Source organism: Pteronotus mesoamericanus, unplaced genomic scaffold (assembly GCF_021234165.1).
Source record: "Pteronotus mesoamericanus isolate MK-2021 breed Mesoamerican mustached bat unplaced genomic scaffold, CSHL_Meso_final contig_50, whole genome shotgun sequence".
NCBI lineage: Eukaryota > Metazoa > Chordata > Mammalia > Chiroptera > Mormoopidae > Pteronotus > Pteronotus mesoamericanus.
Genome location: NW_026555186.1, coordinates 16,044,700 through 16,072,477, shown reverse-complemented (window position 1 = coordinate 16,072,477; position 27,778 = coordinate 16,044,700). Strand labels below are relative to the sequence as shown.

The 27,778-nt window shown below is 46.2% G+C and overlaps 1 protein-coding gene across 3 annotated transcripts in view; it reads right to left on the bottom strand.

The window, feature by feature from the left end:
• Positions 1-27,604, bottom strand: part of BRD9 (bromodomain containing 9) — a 29,110-nt gene extending 1,506 nt beyond the window's left edge. The window contains exons 1-15 of one of the 3 annotated variants that reach the window (XM_054578358.1): positions 27,413-27,604; positions 26,513-26,727; positions 26,063-26,195; positions 24,551-24,611; positions 24,011-24,155; positions 21,365-21,475; positions 20,496-20,671; positions 18,985-19,117; positions 17,081-17,156; positions 15,672-15,773; positions 14,450-14,582; positions 9,486-9,597; positions 6,320-6,358; positions 3,354-3,453; positions 496-663 (exon numbers count right to left, since the gene is read on the bottom strand). In XM_054578358.1, coding sequence (XP_054434333.1) covers positions 496-663; positions 3,354-3,453; positions 6,320-6,358; positions 9,486-9,597; positions 14,450-14,582; positions 15,672-15,773; positions 17,081-17,156; positions 18,985-19,117; positions 20,496-20,671; positions 21,365-21,475; positions 24,011-24,155; positions 24,551-24,611; positions 26,063-26,195; positions 26,513-26,727; positions 27,413-27,464 — 1,756 coding nt within the window. In that variant the 5' untranslated portion in view covers positions 27,465-27,604. The remainder of the gene's footprint in view (positions 1-495; positions 664-3,353; positions 3,454-6,319; positions 6,359-9,485; positions 9,598-14,449; positions 14,583-15,671; positions 15,774-17,080; positions 17,157-18,984; positions 19,118-20,495; positions 20,672-21,364; positions 21,476-24,010; positions 24,156-24,550; positions 24,612-26,062; positions 26,196-26,512; positions 26,728-27,412) is intronic. The other 2 variants (XM_054578359.1, XM_054578360.1) reach the window with 2 other exon arrangements.
• Between the last annotated feature and the right edge of the window lie 174 nt (positions 27,605-27,778).

Below are 27,778 nucleotides of genomic sequence, written 5' to 3'. Positions count from 1 at the left end.
ATTAAACTCTGGAGCCCCCCGGTCAAGGAGGTCACATGCTCTCCCAAAATCATGATCCTGGAGGAACAAACTTGTCAACACACTGTTTTGGGGCTAAAATCAGAAAAAGCAGGAAGAAACAAATATTCCCAACTTTGAACTCTTCATGATGTAAGAGTCGGCAGCCTCAGCCTCATTCTGCCCCTTACCCAGGGCCTCAGTATGTGGCTGCCAGGACTCCTCCTAACACACAGGCTGCCTATACCTTACGGCCAAAGCCACAAATTCGTAACATGAACTAAATTCCACTCAAATACTTTGCCTCAACGCAGTCACATGACAAGGGAGGCCTGTTCAAGCTCCAAGGGACTACAGTCCCATGGGCCTGGACTCACTGCTTGCGCAACCTCCAGCCTCCGAGGATCTCTAGCCTTTCTGGACAATCAGTGCTCCTGCTCTCTTCCCAGACAGACGCTGGAAGATGTGGGGCAGAGATCAGGCCAGGGGCCGCCTTACCCAGGTGGTGCTGATCCCTATCGGAGGTGTTAGACAGGGAGCTGAGGTTGGATGACGGCCGGGAGCCCCCCCGCTCTGCCTGCGCCTCATGCAGGTCCTGTAAGAGCTTTGTTGTCTCATCCAAGTTCAGATGGCCGTCATCATGGTCCAGCTCCTTCTTTACTTTCCCTGTGCAAACACAAGACAACAAGACACCAGCTCAGGTCAACTGGCCCATCCATAAAGCACTTCTGCTATCTCTCACTCATCACTATGCACGCTCAGGACAACCACCATCTGGCTTCACCATGAGTGAAGCTTGGCGGAGAGGGTGATACAACTTGAGAGAGCAAAAGGGGGTGGAGAATGACAGGAGGGACAACATGCCTGACAAGAAACCAGGTGCCACGTCAATCTGTGCCATTTTATGGAAACAGGTCTTGCACTCCTGTCATAAACAACTAGAAAAACAAGATGATGTATGCAACAGAGGCCTGAAGACACCAGGACAGGACAAGCTTTAGCCAGGGGAGGCACCAGCAATGCCGGGCAGTGAGTGGCCTGAGAGATGGAGAAGACAGGCTGCCTGGAGAGCTCTCTAGTCTTGGCCAAGCACTGCCCTGTGCCTTGCCAGAGAGTGCAACAGCTCATGCACATATGTGACAATCTGTCCCAAGTATGTGGAAGGATGCAGCCTAAGGGTGGGACCATGTTCGCCTTATACTGTGGCTCTGAGCCCACCCTAAGAATGCCTCAAAGCAAAACCTGGATAGGGTCTGACAGCTCCAAGTTGCCCAACAGCCTGTTGGAGCAAGGCTCACCACAGTGCAAAGGCATGCGACCAGATCTAGCACCCAACAGATTTACTGCATAGTCTGGCCTCCAATAAACCACCAGGCAGGCAACAGAGCAAGAAAAATGAGCTTCACCGGGGGAACATTGTGAAGAGATGCGGAAATGAACAGACAGGGTGTTAAAAACAATTGGATACATGCTCCATATGTCAAAGAAGGCAGATAAACCGTGACAGAGAAGCCAGAAAGGGATGACGATGCTGAAAAAGCATAATGGAGCTGGATGGAAAGGGAAACCCCAGGAAGGAAAATGGCAGGCCAGCACAGTAGATGGGACAACCAGTGTCCTTGAGGATACAGTGTAGGACAGCCCAAAACACAGGCTCAACAACAAATGGGCAGAATCGGGGTTATAGCCAAATTTCCTATATTTGATAAAATCTCTAAACCCTTAGTATCAAGCAGCTGAACAAACCCCAGGAAAAATAAACCTAAAGAAAGGCAAACAAGGCACATTATAACCAAAACACTGAAAACCAGTAATAAGGAGAAAAATCTTAAGATGCAACCAGAGGAAAAAAGAATAACTGGTGTGCAGCAAAGCATTATTGTAGTGCTCTAGACTGCTGGCCATACTGAACAAGGATTTCAAGAAGGCTCCCATCATCTGAACGACGAGGAGGAGCGCTGTGTTCCTAAGCTGTCTCTGCAATGGTACGATTTATGTTGAACACCCGCTTTCCTTCTGGGAGCCCAGAATTTGGGGTTGTGCCCAGCAAAGGTGCTGTGCTGTCACAGTCACTGCTGGGGATTAGGCACATGCTGCAGGACACACGGGGAGGCAGCTCTGGAAGAGGTACCTAGCCTCCACGCGTACCCTGTGTGCCTTTTTCCTTTGGGGAGTCTGGCCAGTGTCCTGTGAGCACAGCCGAGTGCTAAGTTCCAGGGAAGCAACAAAACCTGGGGGTGGTCTTGGGGACCCCTGGATACTGGGAAAACGGAAAAAAAGAAAACCCAGCAAGATGGAAGACATGAAACCAATCACATCAGTAATTGCTTTAAACACAAATGGTCTTGGCACACTCCAACCAAAACACAGGTGCTGTCAGGATGGATGACAAAGCAAGATTTTATGCTCTGAAAATAGTTTGATGAACTCCATGTTTTTTTTAATCCCCACCCAAGGACATGCTTATTCATTTGAGAGGGGAAGAGAGGGAGAAAGAGAGGGAGAGAAACATCAGTTGGTTGCCTCCCATATGCACCATGACCGGGGACCAAACCAACAACCTAGGTAGTACCCTGACTGGGAATCAAATTTGCAACCTTTTGGCTTACAGGATAATGCTCCAACCAACTGAGCTACACATGCCAGGGCAAAACCTGCTTTTAACATAAGGCACTAGGGACACTGGGGCTGGGTCACTCTTTGTAGGGGCTATCCTGTGTGTTCCAGAAAGTTTAGCAGGATCTCTGGCCTCTACATGCGATGTCAGAAGCACCACACCCCACTTGTGACAACCAAAGATGTCTCCAGGTGTTGCCATATGTCCTCTCAGGGGAGTTGCTCCCAGGTAAAAAGCACAGCTGTGTCCAAAGTAAGAAGGAAGAACACGTACCACAACCACCACTAGTCAACAGGGAGTTGGGATGGCAGAGCAAATTTCAAAACATCAAATGCTGTGAGATGCAGAGGGCATTTCACATTGGGGAGGAAGGGCCAGCAGTCCATGAGGGAACATCCCAATGGGCACATGTGAGCACATTAATGCGCTATCAGCAGGTCGGGGCAGGTGCCTGAACCAACCAACATGATGGAAGGACCCAGAGATCCTAAACGTGGAGCCTGAAGTCAGGAAGAAGATCCAGGCAAGCCCCATCTGAAGCCATCTGAAGGTAGTCCTGACAGCGGGACCCTCACCTATGGCCACTGTACCAGGATGGGCCACCCTCCAGGGAGCAAGAACAAGCAGCAGTGTACCAGCCCTGTGCTCCCAGGGAGCACCCCTCAGGTTGAATGGCCACTTCCTTTCAGCTGATCTGACTGCCATGTTACAAGACAGGCATGTGCCCGCCACAACCTACCCAGAGAGCTGAGCATGGAGATATCCAGAGAGACGTCAGAATACGACTTCATTGACATGAAATCCAGCACAGAGCCGCCATCTCCTAGGGAGTCCCCAGCCTGTGGAGGGCAGAAAACAAAAAACAGCACTACTAAGTGGGCAGTGAACATCCACTTATAGGACAGGTCTGCATCGCCATGTCTAGTCCCAAAAAGTGGGCAAGACCAAGCTATGTGCAGCCCATGCCACAGCCCAGGGACGAGCAGGTATGAGCTCATAAGTGAGCTACTATCTAGATCAACAATGTCAGACAAGCACACAAAGGCTGCTGGCTCTCTGGGGACTCTGTGTCAGGTAGGAACACAGCACCTGCAGAGCCCACGACTATTTTCAGGAACTTCACTTTAGTAAGGCAGCAGATTCCAAACCAGAGAGTTCTCTTTCCTTCTCCCGGTGAGCCTCCCCTGAGGGTGCAGACGGCAGCCACCTCTGCTCTCCTGGCCCTCTTGGGGCACATCTTCTCTCTGGGCGTCTTCTGTCTGCTGTATCAATTCCCTGTTCGCTCTCAGAAATGGCCAGCTCTGCCTTCTCCGAAATACTCTACCCCCCCCCCCCGCACTTTCTTCCATCCAATTTGCTCCTATCAGAATACTAGAATTTTAGGATTAACACAGCTATATTTTAAGTAAATATTTGAAGGGTGATCTCTAGTATTTTAAGGCCCTCAAAATTCTGCCAAATCACATACTCTTACATGGGTGCTGAATCCTAAGTAACCAATGACAATTTAGTGTTAAATGACAGTGCCCCCCGCCCCAAAAGACAGTCTGCAGTGATATCATTTCACCGAATAGTTAAGAAACAAAAGCTCCACCTGAGAAATGCTTGGAATTGAGCCTGGCTTGTGCGGATACCTTTTATGTGTCCCCCACTCCACCCTCAGCCCTCTCCTGGGACTCAAGACAGGACCCCCGCCAGCCTGTGTGGTAGGGAGAAGTGTCCACCTCCATCCAGCAATTCACAGGAACCCAGGGGCTGGAAAAAGCTGATGTTCCCACTACTGAGCAAGGAGACACTAGGCCTATGACACCCATGCTTGTTGGGCTGCCTTGGCCTTGGTGTGAACCCTCTGGATGGGCTGTTTTGGCCTCGGTGTGAACCCTCTGCTGCGCGGCTTTCTTGGCCATGGTGATCTGTGGATTTGCTTCTTCACTTGGCTTTCATAAAACCTACTTCTCTCTGCTTTGATAAGTAATCTCTCCCAAGAGGAACTGTGACAGTAACAACTCAGGCCATCATGAGTTCATGTTTACAGAGCCTGGTAATGGGCCAGGCCCCGAGGGTTGAGTATAACTATAAACTCCAACAACAACCCCACCATTACCATCTGCCTCTTAATCAGAGACTGAAGCTTAGAACTGTTATTACCCCACCCAGGGCTCAGCACCACGGCCCTCACTCATAAGGGGATCATCCCACAGCTTATCTTAGGTTTGACTGATGATCCTAAAGCATGAAGCAATTTGGAGCTCATTAAGACATCCTGAACAAAGCTGGTTTGCTCACGCCTTATTCCACCAGTAGAAGGGCATCGAGCAGCACAAATTTCCCTAGAGACCACAGCAGCGCAATGCCCCTTCCTATGTACTAATGCACATGGCACGCGCACATACCAGACGGCCTTCCCAAGGCTAGACTGCTCCATGGCTCACCTACAGGAAACTGCTTTGGCTGTTTTCCCTGGACACTTCTGCTAGCTAAGTGTGGAGATCTACATTCTAAGATAACACTGAAAAGGTTTTCATTAAAGTTCGTGCCTTTGAGGATGTTAAAGTTAATCCTAAAGCAAAAGCGAACAATGTATTTGCAGAAATGGCTGGGAGCCCTGAATGGTGATAGAAGCACGTTGCCACAGATGCCATGAGGGGCAAGAGCATGACAGAATGAAGGGAGCAGAGGTGGGTGCCTCACTGTGTGTCAATACAGACTGACCATCACACATGGACAGGAAAACATAATGGAGCTGGCCACAGAGACAGGCACAGCCACCACAGGGTTGAAGAGAGGGGTGGGGAGCAGGCGTTCAGCACAAGGGACAGTTTGAGTAACAGGAGGCCCCTTCTGAAAGCTGCCCACACCTGTCCCAGAGCTGACCCTGTGGAGGCCCAGCAGCAGGGCAGAAATGTGTGCCAGGCTCTCAGCCCAAAGCAGCTTGCAGCACATCCCAGGTTTTAAAAGATGAGCGTGGGGCTTGCACTCTATGCCACAGTGCACCTGCATAACTGGTCAGAGACCCTGACCAGAACCCTGGCTGCCTTATGTACTCAGATGCACCAGCGAGCACACCCTCCTGGGAAACACCATGTTACCTTCTCCAGTCGGTCACTCAGCAAGTCCCCCTTCCAGACACCTAATCCTCCTGCCCCAGGTGAGCCCTCCGACCACCAAGGCCAGGTAACAACAGACGCCCAGGCCCCAACACCCTGCCCAGGGTCCTGGTGTCTCTGTTCCAAGTTATTTCCAAGGGACAGGAAAAGGGGGGTGGGAGGCAGTGAGGAACCGTAGCTAGACCACAACAGTTTCCTCAAACAAAGCATCCACATTAGGCACTGGCGAGGCCCCAATGACTTAGATCTGCCAAGCTTGTCTCATTCACCAGTGTAGTACACGTGCACCCAACTGACGGCACACGGCATTTCCCTGTTGGTGTGTCCACCTTTCAGCAGGCCCACCCTGCCTGGCACCTTTGAATTCCTGAGTCTGGATTTGGAAGAATATATTGTGGTTTTATATCCCCCACCCCCAAGCCATTAAAAATCAGGGGGTGGAAAGAGACTACCACTTAATCTTATTCATCCAAAACTTAGTTTCTAAATAGGACAACACAGGAAGCTCTTCTCAACCAGCCCATTTCAAAAGCAGAGCACAACTGCCCTGCTGGAACACTAATAACTATGTTTTTATTTACATGTCCACGGAACTCACCTTTACTTCATCTGGGGGCTTCATCGGGACATTTCTCCTCTGGAAAGAAAAACAGGTAGGAAATCAGTTTTCCCAAACGATTTTATGTAGGGCAATCCATCCACATCAAGGACACACGTGAAGGCTTATTCACGACTCCTGGGCTGTGCTCATTACGTTCCCACTGTACTGTGAATCAGAGCTGAGCCTCAATGCTTCTGTGCAGCTGGCAGTGTCAGACAGCTAACTCCACTACGAGGCCCTGATTCATTCAGCACCAGCCACGGTTCCCAATGGGCCAAGTGCCCATGAGAGCACCAGGGGCAAGACAGAGATGAAGGAGTGAGAGGACACCCAACCTTGTTTCTGCAGCCCCAGGTGGCATAAAACAAAAGAAAAAAGTCAAATGTTGTACTCTGGGACTCCAGGGACACTCAGGAAAATACCAGGCCTGGTGGTTTAACTGGAATATCCACCTGAGACCAGCTCAAACCCCAGCTGCTGAATGGACAGAGCTATGGGCACATGCACCCTTTCCTTTGGCCTGCACAGTGCCTGGAAGAGGGCTTGTGCTTGACCACTGCTGTGTGACGACAGCCTGAATGCTGCACTGGGCAGCATTCTATAATCTGGTAGGAGCATTACCTTAAAAATACCCTTGTTCTATGTACCCAAAAAGTAGTCATTCGGTTTGTACATGTTTGTATCTGGGACCTTTTGTTCAAAATAATGTTTCCAAGATTTGTTTGTGTTGATTTTCACAAAGTTCTAAGCAGAAAAATAAGTAGTGCCATATTTTAATGTCTGTTTTCTCATTTCAGCTTCCTTTAACATATACATTTTAGAAGTACGTAATGTGATGGCACATCTGAAATTGTACAATCCTGCAACACAAATTCCCTATCAGCGAGTGATCAGTCTGGAACCTAGAAAGGAAACTGAGGTGCCAGCACATTTCAGAGCCTCCTGCTGTAACCATCACACAGCACACAGACACATGCCGTAGGTGCACGCTCCGGAGGCAGTGCCACGAGGAACCTTATAGACCACAACTCAAAGAATGGGACCCAGATCCTGGCTGCCGCCCAGGCCACAGGCTGGCAGGGCAGTCTAGGGAGGAGCACACTGCTCAGAGCAGGCGCTCCAGAAATCTGGGGGGGACCCTGAGCCGGGCTAACACTAACTTGTGCACGTACCAATGAAGCACAACAGAGCTAGGTGTGCAGAGTGAGGCACGTCTGATCTCCACCCAGCCAAACCAGACATCTCACTGAAACTAGGGCCACCAGAAGAGACTCAAAAAGGGCCACTCCTTAGTATTTAAGCCAGACTAACACTCAAAGAAAGGTTGCCTAGGTGAATCTTAACAAAGTTTAAAAATAAGCTTAAGAGAATCAGGTGATTCAGAAGTAACAACTCTGCCAAAATGAACATAAACATTCTTTAAGGGAAGATAAAATCCAGACCAGCCTTGTTCAACAGAAATATAATGTAAGCTTAAACTTAATTTTAAATTTTCTAATAACCATGTTAAAATTAACCTTCATGTGCAATTAGTCCTAACAGTTTTCTTAATCCATTGAAAACATTTTTATTCTAACATGTAATCCAAATAAAATAATTATTGACATACTTTCACCCCCTTTTTTTTTTAACTAATCTTTAAAATTCTAGTTTGTAACTCACACTTTCAACATAACTAAATTCAGACTAGCACCTTCAAATTTCCCAATAGCCACCTACAGCCAGTGGCTACTGTATTAGCACAGTCTAGACTCACAGCAGTGTAAGCCCAACATCCAACCAGACAACAAAGCAGCAAATCATAGCCTATAAATCAAAGGAAAATCTGCCAACAGACAGGTCCAGACTGGTAGAAATGACAGAATTAGTGGATAAGGACTTTAAAAGCAGCTATAATAAATATTATGAACATGTTCAAAGATTTAAAGAAAAACATGAACACAATAGAGAATGGATGATGCAAAAAAGAAAAAGAATTAAACAAAATTCTAGAGATGAAAAACATGGTATCTTGAGTAAAAAATTCACTAGCAAGGATTAATAAATTGAGGCATGGCCTAAAGAAAGATTACCAAAATCATGGTAATGGAAACTATTCAAACTGAAAGGAGGGGAGAAGGGTAAAGTCTTTCTTAAAAAAAGAGCTTTAGTAATATGTGGACTATATCAAGACATCTAACACACATTAAAGTCAAAGAAATGATAAAATAAGGGTGTGGGCAAACAGTATTTGAGGAAATAATAGCTGAAATCTTCCAAATTTGTTGAAAACCATAAACCAATAGGTCCGAGAAGCTCACCAAATGTTAAGTAGAATAAATACAAAGAAAAGCACACTAAGAGACATCAAAAATAAATTTCTGAAAATCAGTTATAAAGATTAAAAATTAAAAGCATCTAGAGCAGAGGTCAGCAAACTTTTTCTCTGAAGGACCACAGCGCACATACAGGGTAGGCAAAATTAGATTTACAGTTATTCATATGGAAATAATACAAATGAATAATACTATATATAATACAATAATAAACCCTGTATTTTGCATACTGACAACTATATACCTACTTTTGCCTATCCCTGTATTTGAGGTTTTGAGGGCCATGTACAGTCTGTAGCATTTTTTTTTTACAACCTATGAAAAAATGTAATGTAAAAAAAATTAAGCTCAAGGGCCAGTTTATCAATCCTTGATGTTGACTAAAACAGAGACATTAAAAACAGAAAGCAAAGATAAAAATAGCTGTATACACAGAAATAGTGCAAGTTTGGAATCCTTTAAAGTAGAAAGGAAAAAAAAATCAACCTGTTGATTCCATAGCCAAGAAAAATGAATTTCAAAACTGATGGTAAAATAAAGATTTTTCTCAAAGAAAAGCTGAGCAAATTCACTGTCACCGAATCTACACTATAAAAAAATTCTTCAGAACAAGGGAAAATGACAGCAGATGAAGAAATCTGAGTATACACAAAGTTATGAAGAGTGAATATGTGGCAAACAGAAAAGGCTTTTTAAGTTTCTTCTAAAGACAACTAACAGTTGGAAGTAAAAAAAAAAAAAGTCAGTGAGAGAGGAACTGTTTAGCAATGACCTATAAACAGCACATTCTTCCCTGAGAAGCCAGTCATTTGGCTCTTTTACAGGAATGGCACCACAATGCAGCCCACCTGCCTCAGCTGGAAGAGCATCCGTGAGTGGTCTCCGCCTGTGATCTGGTCCAGGAGGTCGTCCACTATTCTCTTACTGTAGCTCCCAGCATCCTTCACAAACTCCTGCAGGCTGGAAAAGGGCCGGGAAAGAACATGTTGACACAAACACTATGTGCTTTCATCTTTCAGATTCTGCTGCCACCAATGCCAGCAGTCCTGAGCACAGAAGCCTGTGACATCAGCACACCTCGGTCGCTCCTCCATGAGGTTCTGAGAGCTGCAAACCTCCCCTATGTGGCAGACTCGGGGATTGGACCAACAAACTTCGTCAGATCCTCAAAACGGTCCATGCCCCCAAAAAGTTAAAGAAAAAATTAATTAAAAAGAAAAGCAAGGTGAAGAGCAGTGTATATACACACGTATGGGGTGACAGGATGACTTATGCTAACTTCTGTAAAAGAAGCACATTCGTATCTGTTTGGGGTTTGAAAACAAAAGTAGACTAAGGACAGATGCAGAGCGTAAATGGCCACTTAATAGGAAGGGGAGGGAGCAGCTGTGGGAGCCAGGCTCTCCAAGGACACCTTAGTTTCGATTTTTGGGCCACATGAATGCTTTAAAAACCAAAATAAAACTAACTAAAAAATTTAAAAGGAGGCAGAAAATGGAAAACCCATGGTCCTAGCATCAAAGCCGGGCAAAGACTCAAAAGAGCTGTCCAGACTTCAAAGGCCTTCACACAGAGTAAGGGGGGCTGCTGGTCTGGAAGCAGCACCACCAAAGTCTCTGCCAGGAACATTCTATGATAAACCACCACACTGACAGTTGAGAAGGAAACAGGGACTGGCCAGAAGACTCAGTGTGGTCTGGAAGGGCCCTAGGACAAAGTGTCTGAGGAAGGTGGCATGAGGAGTCCAGTAGGAAGGGGCCCTGATACTGAGGCCAAGACCCATCTGCCTCCCTTCGTGGACTGCTTGTGCACTGTGACTGTCACTGCATGGCACACAGAATCTGTATGCGTTTCAGGAGCATGCACTTGGGGAAGACAAGTGCCGTCCAGCTACATGGTGCTACCTGAAAAAAAGGTGACTGGTGTACATGAAGAGCTGTGAGCACACTGCCAGGGAAAACAGGAGTAAAGGGGAAGGTAACCAACTTGTGATACCATCCTCTCTTGTAAGGAATTTCCTCCTTGGTTTTCCACTTTTTGGGGGGTTTTTTGGTCTCACAAAAAACCTGGGCTAGGTATTCCTTTAGTATATTAGAGACTGATTTTTAAAATATTTGCCATATATTCTGTTTCTTTTCAGAATAAAACAAAGATTTAACATGGAAAGATTCCATTTCTTAGAGGCTAGCAAAATTATTTTCCCCATAGAAAATTACTAAAATTCTACAAGAGTGACCAACTTTTACTTCACCACATAAAACAAATACACACAAAAACAGTTTTATAGAAACAAAGCAGTACATCTCTTATGTTAATATTACACACACACAGATGGACAAGACAACACAGAAAGTCCTCAGGAGAAAGCAGCCCTGCTGATACCTGCATCTCAGACTTGCAACCTCAAGGACTGGGAGACAGTAAGTGTTAGTTGTTTACTGCTCTGTCTATGGGGCTTGTTACACAGCCCAAGCTGACTAATACTGCTACTAAGAACACATCTGAATACAATTGTAATAAAAAGTCTTATTAAACATACACAGGTGGTTAGACACACACACAAATACTTTTTTGAGCTACAGTCTGGAGCATCACCTCCTTAAAATTGTGACTGAACACCCCACCCAGGCTGATGCCACATGAAGGGGAGTGCTCTAGCCAAGAAAGAAGGTGTCTGCAGTATGGGGAGTGACTCAGCACAGGGATCCTGGCAACTGTCCCTTCAACTCTTTCCCCAGAGCCACAAACCCCAGACTCACCTTACACAACTCTCATCCATCCTGCTCTCCCTCAGCTGGAGCCCAGAATAATATGTGTGTATATGACATTTAGGACAAGTTGGTTGCTTGCATTTTCGTATCTCAATCTTTGCAAAACTTAGTTATTTCAAAACCCTGTACAGCCCAACATTTACAGCTTCCAATCCAGATGGTGGCGTAGGTAAATGCAGTACCTGCAGCCTCTCAATATCATATCAAAAATACAACCGAACCACAGAAAACCATCATTCAGAAGCACCTGAAATCTAGCTAAACGGAAGTCTTATAACTACAGATATAGAGAAGCAACATTGAGAATGATAGGAGGAGTAGAGACACAGAATGGGCTGCTTCCACACCTACATGTGCTGGATAAAAATCAGGGGGGATACCTTGGCTGCAGGATGTCACCCCTAAGGGGCAAGGGAAACCAGCCCCACACCAGGCCCTCCAGCTCAGGGTTCCAGTGCCAGGAAGAAAAGTCCCCATACAGTTCTGGCTCTAAGAACCAGTGGAGATTGTGGCTGAGTGAGAATGAGAGCTTTTGGAGTCCTAGGCAGTTCCTCTTAAAAAGGCCTGTGCACAGACTTAGTCAGATGCACTCTGAGTTCCAGCACTGGGGCAGCACCTTGAAAGGCACCAGGGACATACGGAGAGGAAATCAACTGTTTAGCATAAGGGCGAGAGTTAGAGGTGCAGCTTTCCCCTGTACAGAAGTGTTGGCAGAGGCCATAGTTCCTTTTCTGAGCCCTTTGCCCACAGAACTGGCAATCGGGCACCATAACTGAGTCTTCATCAACCTGGCTTTCATTGTTTGCCCCACCCTGGTGTTTCCCTGAGACCCTACCTCACCAGCTTTTGAGCCAGCCCAAGCTGTTTCCAGTGGTTTTCCATTATGAATGGCCTGTCTTGGCTCATGCTTCAGATTTTCCTTAAATCTCTCAAACAAGCAGGATCTGGGCTTGGTGTACCCCGTACCCCTCACTAAGTGGTTCCAGGCCCAGCAGTAGTGGCAGCCAGCCCTGATCCGCAGCTTGGCCTCTCCTGGGCACCTCCATGCTTTAGTAACAGCCGTCCACAGAACACAGCTCCGGACAGAACACAAATGCTGGCAGAGCTTGGCCTGCACCTCCTGGAAGGCACTTGAGCCAGTGTACCTGGCGGACAGCTTCAGACCACATCAAAGCACCACTCAATCATATCCACAAGCAACACACTCAAGGAGCAGGCTTAGTGGGCACCAGAGCCCTGCTGAAGTAAGTCCTGCTCCATGGGGTAGGCCCCTGTGCAGCTGAACCTCCATGGTGGTCACAGACAATCCTTGAAGCCGACTGGCCTGGGGCTAAATCCCTCCCATTTTCAAGCAAACAACAATAGAGGCTCAACGATAATAGCAGCATGAACAGAGCCAGGGCAGAGGTAGGGAAAAGGGGTGGCGAGTCCAGCTCAGGAAGACAGGGAGGCTGTGCCACTGGACCCTACAAGACACCTACTATATTAGGGCACTCTACCAAGCCTAGGAGATGTAGCAGCTCTACCTAATACATAGAAACAAACACAGGGAAGTAACCAAAATGAGAAGACAAAGAAATATGTGTCAAATGAAAGAATAAGACAAAACTCCAGAGAAAGTACTAACCAATCGAGACAACGAATCTACAAAGTTCAAAACAATGGTTATAAGAATGAACTTAAGGGAAGAGTATATGAACTTGGAGAGAACTTCAACAGCATAAAAAAAGGACACGGAAACCATAAAGAATTAGTCAGCAATGAAAGATATGCTAACTGAAATGAATAATTTACAGGGAATCAACAGTGGAGTAAATGAGGCTGAGAATCAAAATAGCAATTTGGAATATAACGAAGCAAAAAATATCCCATCAGAACAGCAATAAGAAAAGGGAATTTAAAAAGTAAGGATAGTATAAGAAATCTCTGGGACAACTTCAAGTGTACCAATATTCTCATTTGGGGGGGGTGCCAGGTGAAGAGAGCGAGAAAGAAATTGAAAACCTATGTAAAAAAATGACAGAAAACTTCCCTAACCTGGTGAGGGAAATATACAAGTCATAGGAAGCGCAGAGTCCCAAACGATATGAACCCAAAAAGGCCCACACCAAGATACATCATAAATAAAATGCAAAAGGTTAGAGACAGAAAATCTTAAAAACAGCAAGAGAAAAGCAGTTAGTTACCCACAAGGGAGCTCCTGTAAGACTGTCAGCTGACTTCAAAACAGAAACTTCACAGGCCAGAAGGGACTGGCAAGAAATACTCAAAGTGATGAAAAACAAGAACCTACAACCAAGGTTACTCTACCCAGCAAAACTATCACTTAGAATCAAAGAACATATAAAGAGCTTCCTAGACAAGGAAAAGCTAAAAGAGTTCATCACCATCAAACCTGTATTATAAGAAATGTTAAAGGGTCTTCTTTAAAAAGACATAAGGAAAAAAAAAACAATAAAATAGGAATACATACATATCTATCAATAATTAAATCTACAAAACAAACATACAAGCAGAACAGAAACAGACTCATTGATACAGAGAACACTTTGATGGCTGTCAGATGGGATGAGGGTTGAGGAGCTGGATGTAAAAGGTGAAGGGATTAAGAAGTATAAATTGGTGTAACAGAGAGTCATGGGGCTGTCAAGTACCGTATAGGTAATATAGACAGTAATATTCTAATAACTATATATGGTGTCGAATGGATATGAGATTTATTGGGATGACCATTTAGTAGGTGGTATAATGTCTAAATCAATGGGGTGTATACCTAAAACCAATATAGTACTGTATGTCAACTGTAATTGAAAAAAAAATTATTTAAATAAAAAATTGTGATTGAGTTACCCAAAATTCACAACCAGCCTACAGTAGACCACAAGAGTTTACTGAAAATAACTTGGAGATTTCTGCTATCTGAATCTGCTGCCAGTGGCTGTCTCCTTCACAAATAGGCTATGATGTAACTGCTCAGTAGGAAAACGGCTCCTGTCACAGAGCAAGCAAGAGGCCTGCCTGCATCTCTGCGCATAGCTTACCTGAGCGCACACTGCACTCCTGTCTCATCTCCATAGGCAGAATACAGAAGCTCCATTTCATCCGATTTCAAGTCTCCAAACACAGAATTATTATGCATTGAAAGTGCAGTACTGGCACTTGAGAGTAAAGTGACTAAGAGTGGAAAAAAAAGGGAAAACATAAGAAACATCAGATTTACACCCAAATTACATCTGGCACAAGCTGAAGTCAACCGGTCTCCTTGTGTGTTTCTCACCCATACTCTTGCGCAATGCATCCCCCACCAATGGCACCCTTTCTTCTCTATGAAATTCTGGCTAAACTAGTGACTACAGCTGAATTAGTAGAAGTTTTGGGGCATAACTAGCAGATCACTTCATCATCCTTGTTTTATGTCTGTGGCCAATGGCTGCAGAGAATGGTTCAGTGTTCTATAAGGGAGTGAGTGTGAAAAGCAGAAGGGCTTCCCAGTGCCGGCTCCTGTCCCGTGCCAGACATCGCTGGGAAACGCGCCTACAGAGGTCAGCTCATGCTGAGGGGATATAAAGGGAATCAGAGGGTCACTGCCCTGAAGGGAGTACGTGCTGTCACCCCTGCATGAATGACGTCAGGGGCCAGGAGGACTGTGTCCTGGGCACAGAAGGGTGTGAAGCAGCAATGTGGGCCTCTCCCAACTAAATGCCAGTAGCACCCCAGTGTGACAATCAAAATGGCCCCTGGGAACAAAACAGCTACACATACTAACAGACAGTCCAAAATAAACCAGAAAGCCGACCACAAATACAAATGCAGCCAATGTACCCATACCCTCCCTAATTCTCTCCAGAAAGTCACGAACAGCCCCTTTCTCAGCTGCAGGCATCATCACCCCTTCCAAATGAATACACTGTGAGTTTGTTGGAGGAAATTAAACGTCCACTACTAGATCACCATGACCTGGCTCCCAGCTATCACAGCAGAAAGTGGCAGTCCATCTAAGAATTTCATGAAATGCAGGACTGAGACCCATCTATCAGGAAAGAGCAGATGGCAAAGCAGGAACTTGCCCAATGTCATTTTTATTCTTGTCATTCATATGGTCTTAATTTTATTATTGGTTTCAAATTCAGAATCTGTATACATTTCTAAAAACAGGTTAAGTCAGGAAGATCTTGGAGGAGGAACTGGGGACTCCTTTGCGGTGACTCACTGACCTGTGTGCTCCTCCCCACACTCCCTGCACATTAGTCCCTGCACACTCACCTTTGCTCCTTCTCTCGTCTTTGAAGCCCAGTGTGGTGAAGCTGAAGCCAGGGAGCAGCTTGCTGGAGAGTGAGCTCAGGTCCACCGGGTGGGTCTCCTCCTCTGCAACAAGATAAGGGCTGTGAGCTCATGAACGGGTCCCCCTGTCCCACACAGCACCTCCAGCATTCTCTTCACCTCATAGTAGCTATGTGTGGGAGAGAGGGCCTGGAGGGTCTCTGTAAAGACCATCTGAAATCAAATTCGCAAAAGCCAACTATCATTCTCAAACCTTAACTACACTTTAATTTCACTTTATGATTACCCCAAAGTCAACATAATGGAAAATCTTCAACACTCTGACCATGACACTGGGAACGTAACATTGTCACGCTGACCACTCACCGCCTCTAAGACATGCTGTACAGATTCTAATAGCAACAGTAGAACCCCCACCTTTGTACACCTTCCAACTGCACATTTCTTATGCTAAAGAGCAGGGTTCTTCAAATCACCAATCGGAATCGCCACCTCATGTTCTCTTTCTAAGTTGCCGATCAACTTGTCTATTCTCTTATGAAAAAGAGTATGATTCATTCTGGCTAAACAGCAAAGAAACTGATCAGAATTTATATTCTGTACATGTCAGAGAATACTAAATAAACCTGCATGTCAAGGGCTAAGAGAAATAAGGCCACCAGGCATGTCAGGCCCATGGGGGTTATACTGCATCCATGTGCGCAAGGCCAAGAGAAGTGTTTTCCTTTTCTGGGCGTGTGGGCATGCGTGCATATTTAGTTCCGGAGTTTGCTTTTCTTCAAAGGACAAGCCTTTGAAATCTTTTTCAAGGAGATGGAAAAGTATAAAAATACTTGCTAAAATAAAAATGCTTGCTAAGACCACAAAACCTCCCAGTACTTATGCCTCCATCAAGATCTTCCTTGATGTAATTATCAACTGGGGTTTTTCTAAAACTCGTGTTTCAGCTGAGTTACTTCTTTCAAGCTTTAAGAGTAGAGCCAAGTTGGGCACTGGTTTCTGTCAGAGGAGCCACTGTTGAACTTCTGAGTAAATCCTCATGAGAGTATCAGGATGTCCAGCCCCAAGCCTGCAGCTCTGCGGGTGTGCAACTGCAGTCCTGCTAGCTGTCCCAGGGACCCTTGGTCAGAAATGGTCTGGCCAGCACCCCCACCCCCACTGGATGACCAGTCTCAGTCCACTTATTGCACAAGTGTTGTGATGAGGCGGGTGTGGAGGAGTGGGAACTTGACCAGGGCTTCTCATCTACACTTTACCACCGGTGTCACACACTCCAGTGAAAACAGACATGACAAACAGGTTAAAAGGTTTTAAAACCACTGAATAGAAAAAGAGGTTAGCAGAACAGCATGAAGACTAAAAAGGACACTGAGCCGAGAGGGGCCACCCACCGTCAGCGTCTGGCTCAGCCGTGTTGACCACGCTGTAGAGCAGGTTCCCATCTCCGCTCTTCTTCAGATAGCCCATCTGCAAGGAAGCACGCCTGAGTGCACACTCCCTGCTAAAGTGACAGCCCTTAGTTTCTACAGTTGAGATTCCTACTGAATCTCCAACAAAATAAAGGCCTAGGAATATGGCCTAGTTTGGAGAATCCTGAATGGCCACAAAGGTCACTCGTTTCTCCATGAGTGACGACAAGTGGCTCCTCTCATACCTTTCCTTGGAGTTTAAGACCCACCGCAAACAATGTGCACACGAGAGCAAATGAAAGAACTTCTTAGAAAAGCTCCTCATAACATCTTCTAAAAAAGAGCTTTTGAAACAAAAACACTTTACCTAGAAATAACTTTTTACAGTAGGTCAGAAGCCTCAATAAAATGAGTTAGAACACGGCACTGGCCAACAAACATATTACTGACAAATAGTTCACAGGCTCCATCTCTAAAGCACATGGGAACTATTTCCATTTAAAAACCAACCACCAAACAAAACCAAGTCCTCCTCTGCAGGCCATGAAGAGAATGAGGAAGAGAAGGCACATGTGTGTCGGTGTGTGTGGGGAGGAGGTGTAGGAGGGTGCCCACCTATCTAGGTGCTGGTGCCCAAGTGGAGGGACCAAACATCTGAGTGGGAGGAGCAAGCCTGCAAGGGAAACCAGGACCCAAGCAGGGTAGGTAGGGCATAGGGGATAGGAGATTGGTTATCCTTGATCACATAAGTGTATTAAGGGTAAGAGAAGTCAGGTTTCTCACTGTGGAATTACAAAATTGAAAGGGAGGAAAGTAGAACAGGCTTGGTGATACTAGATGGCATCAGAGGTTCAGTACAAAAACTTGGTTTTTGGTGAATGTAAACACAGATGTCAGTCTAGGTTCCTTAGAAGCCATACATATGTAATGGCCTTTCCTAGCTCTGTCCACTGAGGGCCACACACAGGGCCCAGGTCTGGGTTTCTGAACACCATTCTCCACTAAGGAACCAGGGCTCCTTGGAGAAATTCCATGGCTAAAGTACAATAGGGGTGAAGACTAGCAAGTCCCACAGAATGACAACGTAAGCCACACAGGGAACCTCAAACTTTCTAGCAGGCATGTTAAAAATAAGTAAAAAGAAATAGATAAAATTAATCATAACAAAGTCTATGTAACCCAAAATACTCAAAATATTTCAAAATTCTTTACAATCTGAATTTCGTAGACTTAGTATGAAAAAACTGTAAAGTTCCAGTTCAGACTGTATGTTTAAACATGATTTTGGATGTTTCAGATCCAATAAAATACATTAGAATTTCACCTGTGTCGCTATTAGCATGACTGAGAAGTTTAAAGCTGCATACGTGACTTGCACTCTTTCTACTGGATGTGTGCTGACCTAGAATATCTTCTTGTGTCAGAGGAGGAGATGCTCAAAGGATGGAGTGACCTCCTCCTGACGACCAGCAGCCCACTGGATGGGCTCCCTCCCACAAGCTGTAACTGGGTCAGACACACTAGTGACTGCAGCAGTACACAAACACGTGAGTACACAGGGAAAAAAATTAACCTGCAGCACAGAAGCCTGGTGGGCTCGGCCTCTATCGAGTGATGGAGATCAGCATAGTCCTGACACAGGTATCTGTCCCTAGAGGACCCCTTACCTCCCAGGAGGTGGGGTCAGTAGCTACAATGGCCAGTGCAGACAAGGAGCTGACCCTGACTAGAGCATGCACTCCTGAGCTGGACCCTCCAGTGACAAAGGCACCCCATGACGGCAACAGAGCTCAGACTAGACACTTGTAACATCTTGACATTAACTTGATTCTGAGGGCTGTGCCATTGTCCTGACAGAAAATACACCACTAGTCAGGGAGCACTACCTTGCTGCCTGGAAGGAGTCGGTTGATCCTGTCCCGAGCCTCATCAGCCGCATGCTCCACCAAGGCCAGTACGTGTTCTTCTGCTGTGCTGTCAGTCAGGCTGCAAGCGTTTCCTTCTGGCTCAAACATGCAGCTACAAGGCAGAAACACTGCAGAAGTCACCAGGAGGCAATGTAACCACTTCACTCCTGTCCCACAGTGGTCAGTTCCCAGTGCTCCCAGAGTCACACAAATACCCAGCAGGAGTGACACAAAGAGCACTTTTGCTCTCTTTCCTTTACTTCTAACGAAAGTAAAATAAGACCCTTTCATTAAGATGAAGAATAAATAAGTGTAAACCAAGTAAATTTTCCATATTTTTCATGTCTCAGTTACATATTTCAGTTGCTTTAGGAACAGAAGAAACATCACATGACAGAAGCATCATTGGTTAAAGTGTCATTCAAGGTACCATTAGAAAAAGCGGCAAAAATCCTGTGGAGGGTTGAGGAGCTGAAGGCTAGTCAGGGTTAGGCGCACAAGGCTGCTCACTGCACTGACGAGCTGCCCCCACTGCAAGGCCCAAGGGATACTCCAAGACTTTAGCAGGTCAGCCTCAGGTTCCACATGAAGTTCTTCTTTCATGTGCTAGGAGAGGTGCTAGGTGCAGCATCCAAGGGAGGCAGCCTCTGCTGGGGTAGGTTCTAGAAACAAGTGGATGGGACCCCCTCCATGGAGTCATGGGAACAAGCCCTGCCTGGGGATGCTGAGCCAATGGGAAGGCCCTTCCTCTCCTCTGGTCCAGTGTTTGCAGCTACAGGAGCAGGAAGCTCGGAGTGTGGTAAGAAATGCATGTTGCCATGTATGCTACCTGCCCAACGTGACAGTCTTGTTCCCTGATCCTGGGACAGGCAAGCCCAGGTTACCAGCGTGTGTTCTGCACATAACGTTTCTTGGGAGTAAAGGGCAAAAAAATATTCACAAATAGGACACATGTGGGAACAGCGAAGAGCAGTGGACCTGCTACAGGGCTGACCAGATGAGCTCACTGTGCCCACCTGGGACAGATCATGTGTGCATGCAGAAAGGGCTGTCGCAGCCCTTACGCCTCCTGTGTCCATTAGTGTGCACTGCTCTCCTTCAGGACAAGTTGTGCTGGCTGTAAGATGGTACTGCACCCACATAGAAAGAGCATGGGTCATACAGCAACTACCACTTCCCACAGAAGTGACTGTGGGGTCTCACGATCTTCTGCCACCTTCCACTAGTAAGAGTGACATTCATTACCCACAGAGTATGGTCGCCTCACTCTCAAGGTGGGCAGGGAAGGATGGTCACATCCTTCTGAAAAACAGATCTAAGCTTGTGAGGAGCTGTGTTCCTCCCACCAATCTGCACAAGCAGCCCATCCCTAAGCTACTCCAGAGACACTGGCAGAACACAGGCCGGTGTCCCTAACCTGCTGTCCCCGGGGAGCACCCACCTACCCAAGGTGAGTGTCTGAGTCCACAGGCAAGCGCACTTCTCTTTACCTGATGACTTCTCTACTCGGCCTTTTGGATTTCTTGGTAGTTTCTACTTGTACAGGTACAACTTCCGGAACAGGTTCCTCAACAGCTGTGTCTTCATTGCCCAGAAGAGCTGCCTGCTGAGAAAAATCCATGTCCTGCATAAACGACATGCTGCGCTTCAAAGCTAACAGCCGCTCCTAGAATCAGAAAGGACAGAGCAGCACGACTTTACCTCTCCCTCACAGCCAAGGCGCCATGACGATGGGATGGGATGGGGATGGCCACAACCTCACCTGGCCTAACAGCTAATCTTCCATGCGGTGCAACAGGAGGTGGTTGTGGGGTCAGCACCAAAGGGTGCAGCAAATTAGCTGGTGAGCACTCAGAGCCGGCAGAGGTGAACAGGCCAGACAGAGGGCACAGGGCTGCACCTCACCTATAGGCTTATCAGGGAAAAGGCAGTGGTCCTAGACATGTGGCACATGCAACCTGGCTCGTATGACAGACCGCTGAAGCCACGCAGGATGGTCAGGATGTCCTGGCTGGATTCAGTGAGGCAGCCACACAAAACATACCCAAAAGGCTGGCTGCAATCCAGTGAGAAAGTCAAAGTCCAGACTTGAGATCAACAGATCCGAACCCTACCCACCCTGAAGGAGACATTACAGCTAGGGCAGGAGCAAGAAGAGAAAGAGGAGTGCCTGGAGGAGAGGGACATGGATGGGAAGGGCAGCCTGGGCGTCTACCCTAGAGCGGAGGGGTCCATGCCGTGGCCAGTGACAGGAAGATGGAAACATGTCATTCACTGTGGGTGAGTTTCTGTTTAGGCATAAACAACGTAGAGGAGAGCTCTCGTTTCTGTGGCTCCTCGGTGTTAGTGGCTTTCTTACTTTGCTCATCATCTTAAAGCCTGCGTGAAGGATCTTCTTAGCTAACTTGTAGTACACTGTGTCTGGCCTGTTGTATGTCATTGCATTGTCACACATCAGTTTGAAATCTGCCTGAAAAAAAAAAAAAGAGAAAAAAATTCATCAAGTTTGAAACATCACACAGACAGCAGCAAAGAGTTTGGATTCCTGTAAAAGCCAAAACGAAGTACTGAAAATTAAATGGAAAACAATTAAATTTGGCTCTCTGCATAAAAATAACTTCAAAACTCTTTCAGAGAAATTTTCATAACTGTTCATTGATCTCTATTTGCACAGAACAAAGTCTGTACTTTTTGAGCATAATATGTACATTTCATGAAAGGAAGATGATGGCTCCCTGTGCATCATTCCTGTCTCCTACCCTCTCCTTTCTCTTTAAGAAGAACTCAGATGTAAATAGGAGCAAGGACCAACAACTAAGTTAAGTAAAAGTCCAGGGATGAACTGAGAGGTGGGCACGGTCAGGTGCTCTGTCTCTGGGATTTTTCCATGGAATTTAAAATTTTGTCTACAGTTATTCTAGTGCTATTAAAAGAGAACTAAAATAAGAAAACATCAAATAATTTATATTAAAAGTTATTTGAAACATCAGTATTTTAACATCACAACCCAATTATTTAGCACACAGCTGTCACAGGTGAATTAGATGTGAGGATGGACAATGACCACTGAAGCCACACACCAACAGAACGTGTGCTGAGGACCTTACCAAGTCACTGTGGCAGTGTTCCCAAGGCTGGGACTGAGGCTATGAAGCCCCCATCCATCACAGGTGCCAACTGTGCTGGGTTCAGCACACTCTCTTGACTTGTGTTTCTCTGACTGGCTTACTTCACTTAGCATAATGCTTTCCAGGTCCGTAAGACAAGTGCCATATGATTTCAATCATATGTGGAATCTAATGAATAAAATAAACTACCAAAATAGAAACAGACTCACAGATAGAGAAGAGACTGACAGCCATCACGGGAGAGGGGCTTTGTGGGGCTGGGTGAAAAAGGTAAAGGGATTAAACAAACAAACAAACAACTCATAAACTCATAGGCACAGACAACAATATGATGATTACCCAAGGGAAAGAGGGGTCGGGGGAGGGGGGTAGAAGAGGGTATGGAGGGATAAATGGTACATGGAAGGAGGCTTGACTTGGCATAAACACACAATACTACATACAGATAATGTATTATTGAAATGTACACCTGAAACCTATATAATTTTATTTTTTTTAAAACCATTCTCTTGAGGACAAGAGATGGGGTGAACACTGCTCACACCTTGGCTTTGTCACTGGGCAAGAGACGAAATTGGGGCCACAGTTAGAAAACGCAGAGGATTGTAAGGCATGGATTACTGTTACCATTTGCCCTCTGGAGCATTACTATATCCTCCTGTGAAATTTTTTCCTTTCTCCTACTCCCCTTCTAATTTGGCATGCTGTTTCTGCAGGTCAGCAAATCCTTTCAGTAACATCTCTAGTAAATACAGAAAAGCCAAGTTTTCCAGAAATTAACAGACCTGAGAAAGAAGCCTAATGTGTCTCCTGAATGACATTACTGCCAATGTTGTCAAGCATTTGTTTTGATTTCCCCCCAGGGTTTTGGAGCCAATCAACAATTTCTACCTCTCACAGCCAGTACTAAGGAGAGAGTTTAGAGCTAAATACTCGGGGGACTTAAGAGATTTATTATTCTATTTTTTTAAAATTTATTTTTAGAGAGGGGAAGGGAAGAAGAAAGAGAGGGAGAGAAACATCAATGTGTGGTTGCCTCTTGCATGCCCCCAACTGGGAACCTGGCTCACAACCCAGGGACGTGCGCTGACTGGAAATGGAACCAGTGACCCTTTGGTTTGCAGGCCGGCACTCAATCCACTGAGCCACACCAGCCAGGGCAAGAATTTATTGTTCTAAAAAAAAACCCCAAACTCCCAGTTATTACAAGATAAAACTGAGTATTGAGAAAAATTGTATTTTTAAAAATGCCCATTCTGGAACCAGGCCAAATAAGATACAACCTTGCTTGACCTAACATGTCTCATTTATGCCAGCACCATGACTTAACAACAACAAAACAGAAATGCACTTCAAATAGCATGTAACATGTGGGCCAGCTTCTAGACCAGCAATTTTCAACTGGTGTGCCATGAGAAGCTCATCAGCGTGCTGAAAAAATTTTTAAAACATGCAACTCATAAACTCACGCAACTAAATACCTGACTATTTAGTCAGGGGCACTGATCTCTTTTCCTTAAGACTGTCAAAATAAAAACAACTATAACAGCCAACACAACAGCCATCCTGTGTGAATGAATCAAAATTATGCCTTTTGGTTTTTTTTGGTCAGATCAGCAAAAATAGAGAATTACAGTAATTCATTTATGGGGGACATGTGATAAAAAAGGTTGAAAATTGCTGCTCTAGACCAAAATACAGAGAAATTTACAACCAACCCATTTCCTTGATGCTGTATTTGTGAAACATCAACCCAAACACAGAAACACCTGTGAAAACTTGCAAGTGGAAATGACCTAAGATGAATGAAGTGTTTACTGGACATAAACTAATGCAGAGCTCCCTAACAATTATTTTAGGAACTGAAATTAATTTACCTTAAATTCTGTGACTGACTTGTATTCATTAGCCACAATTTTGTCTTTCATCGTGCCAAAATCCATTGGATGTTTTATTATCATTGAGTATCCTGGAGCGATTGCATCCGTAACAGGAAAAGCAAAAAATCCATGAGGATCTTTTCTGAAAACAAAAACACCTTTATTTAAATTGGAAACCGCTAAAACCTAAATTTCTGAATGATACAAAACCCTTCACCATAAAAATTTAATTGACCAAAGTTTGTTTCTTAAATATAAAAAATAAAATTTTTGCCCTTTAAAACTGTGATAGGTGTTTTTGGATGCACTAAAATTTCCATGACTAGCATCCTGGCTGCAACCATGACATCTACATCATAGCTCTCTGACTCCCAACATTGACAGAGCCCTCCCTGCTCTGCTCTTGAATGGTGCTTGCTCACACCATCCAACTGGGCGTTACCAGTGAGGACACAGTGACGGTGGTGGAGGCAAGTACACCTCAGAGAGAAGAACCCAAATGCCCTCAAATAAAAGCTCTTTAGAAACACTCTTTACCTCTGGAGCTGGCGGAGGAAATGCTCTAGTAGTTGCTGAATAGGCGTGCTCTCGTTTTCAGCTGATTTAAAAAGTAAAAAAATAAAATTGAACAAAAAGATTTTGATATCACTTCACTGGAGCGCTCCAATTTCACAGTACGTACTTACTTGTTTTGAGTTCCAAAGCATTTTCATAGGAGGGCTCAAATAAGAACTGGATACAAAGATAAACCAAAGCCAGCGTTGGCCCCCACCACGTTCAGCTGGGTGTAAAGGGCACCCGCACATCAGTCCCCAAACCCTTGTGCTGATATCCCTTAAACCAACAACACGTAATTATTAGTCATCAATCTATTTCCAATCCCTGTCACCAGTGGGTCTGGTATATTCCAGATATGGTATGAAAAAAAGAACAAAGGCTTTGGATATAGAAATTGATGCATTCACCAACTACCATTTCACTTAAGAGTCCAAAATTTCTGGATATGCCTGTTCAAGTGTAAAACAGGGATAAGAATACACACTGCACAGGGGTTACTGTCAGCCCTGCAGTTCTTAGCTACGCCTCTGAGCACACAAGTGAAAACATAATTTTTGGTGAATGTAAACACAGATGTCAGTTTAGGTTCCCTCTAGAAGCTGTACATATGTAGTGGACTTTCCTAGCTCTGATCACAGAAGGCTACACCCAGCACCTGGATTTTGGTTTCTAAATGCAATTCTCCACTGAGAAACCAAGTATGAAGCACAACAGGAATGCACACCAGCAGGTCCCTAACAGTGACACTCTTCAGAGTGATCAAGACAGCATCATGTGATCACTAACTCTTCAGGTATAATGCTGGGGGGGGGGGTGGCGGGAGTGCCCAATGTATGACCTCCAGGAGGTAAGTTATATTAAGCTAACAATTACCAGTGATTATACTAACTTTGCAGACATTCATTTCATGAAATGTTGTTTGCACCTGACCTTCTCTTCTCCCCAACATGCTCAGCAGTTCCAAGTCCTACCTGTTAACTGTGACAATGACTCAATCATGGGAGGGTACTGCTAGAGAAGTAGCAACAAGGTAGCAGCCCACCATGATTACAATACAATACTTTCTACCTCCACAGGCAAGAAAAGAATTGCCTGAAGAGCAAACCTCCTGACCATTTGGAAGCCTCTGAGGGAAGTGACCACACACAGGTCAAAGTGTTCCAGAAGCTCTCCTTTGGTGGAGTTAGCACAGCTCCCAGTGTTTCTGGAGTCCTTGAAACACTACCCTCCTCCCATCTATGATAAGCTTCTTAGCTCGTGGGCTTAAAGAAAAAGACCAGGAGAAGCAGTTGGCCAAACCTTGCTCTAGAAGTTCAAAGATGATGGCAAGAACCTCAGATCCAGTTATATATCACGTGAGGCCTTGGAAGAGAAAATACTGTTCCTTCATTCTGTGCTTCTCCCGAAAAGCTAAAAGACACAATAACTGCTGCTTCACAGTAACAAGCTCCAACGGTACAAAAAAAAGTCTTTGAAAATGCCAGCACTTGCCTGGCTGCGTCCGGCACGCTCGGACTGGCCGATCAGGGGGCGGCTCTACCTCTACCTTCTTCCCAGGATCAAAGTCATCGGCCTCTCCCTCTGTGTCACAGTGTTCCTTTTCCCGTTTCCGCTTCTTCTCTTCCTATGAGGCAAAGTCAAGGCAGTGAGAGCAATGAAAACAGTTTTAAACAAACCTCCTGTTTCTAAGGGAAAACACAAAGCTAAAAGAAATACCCTCTTCCAGAGACTCTTCTCACCCCATACCCCCACCATTGTAAAGACCCTCCCCAGGGGTGGGGAGAAAGTGATGCACAAAGAGCCAGAACTGAAGCAACTACCTTTGTGGTCTGTTTCACTACAAACAAAACACCCCCTTTCCTAAGCCCTGTAGCACTCCTTCTGTCTGCCACACCAGGGGTTTTGGGGTCAGCACAAGCTGGCCACCCCACCCCCTTTTACCTTTCGCTTCCTTCTTTCTTCATCGTCCATATATTTCTCCTTCTCTGATTTTTTCTTTTTCTTCTTCTTTTTTTCTTTATGTCTCTCTCGTTCATGGTCTGACCTGTCATCATAATAACTGGAGTCATGGCCAGATCCAGAGAGTTCAGTCACTTCACTTCCTCCAACCTTGAGGACCAGCTTCAGGGGCTTCTCCAAGGGCTTGTCTGCATAATCTGTAGAGACAGAAACCGTGGCCCTCACAGTGCATGCTTAGAGAAAACATCACCCAGGTGGGTGGCACGGCTGGCCGAATGTATGGGTGCTACTATGGAGCCCTAGAGGGCTGGCCTTACTAAGGCGGAGCAGAGAAATGCTAAAAACATTAGAAAAAGACGGCTGGGCAAAGCTGACAGTGGCTGAGTGTTATTTCCCTTTCGTCTCCATTTCCTTCTCCCTCACACTGCATTATCCTCAGGGAGCCACAGAGAGGGGAAAGCAACAAGACCAGGGGGAGCAACAAGGCCAGGAGTTGGGACCCCACAGACGGATCCCGCATCCCAAAGCCCCCGGCCCCTGTCTACCCCCTTGTTGTCCGCTAACACGTAACGTACTGCTGCAGGACCACGACCAGGCAGGGAAGGACAAAGTGATAAGACCTCCCGGAGACCCAGCCCCAAGCCAATTCAGATGCTTGGCTTTTCTCCAGGACTTTGGAGGTGGACCAGACAGAAAACTCAAGTCCCCACCCCGCGAGCCCGGGACCCCGCCCCCCACGAAAGACCGCGAGCCCGGGACCCCGCCCCCCACGAAAGACCGCGAGCCCGGGATCCTTAGCGTTTCCCCGGGACCGTGGCCCGCCCGTCCGCCCGCGCGAACGCCCACCCAGCCCGGCGTCACAAAGCGCGCCCTCTCCCTCACCCTCGTACGACGAGCGCCACTCGGTCTTGTGTTTCTTGTGCTTCTTGCCCATTGCGGTTACGAGGCAGAGCGCGGGACCGTGGACAGCAGCGAACGCGGCAGGAGCGTGGGCACCGCCCCCACGGCCCTGGCTCGCCGCCGGTCTCAGCTTCTGGAGGTCTTGGGGCCGCGCCGGAAGCGGACCTTGCGCCCGGAAGTGGCCCCTTGGCTCACTGGCACGAGTGCTTCCGGGTCAGGGGACGGAGCGCCGCGCGCGGCAGATTCGAAGTGCGGGCGGGGCCGGCGGGCCTTGTGGCGGCTGTGGCGGAGCCACTGGTGTTGGATGTGGTGGCGGCGCCGGGCGTCAGGCGGCGGCCACGCTCGGGC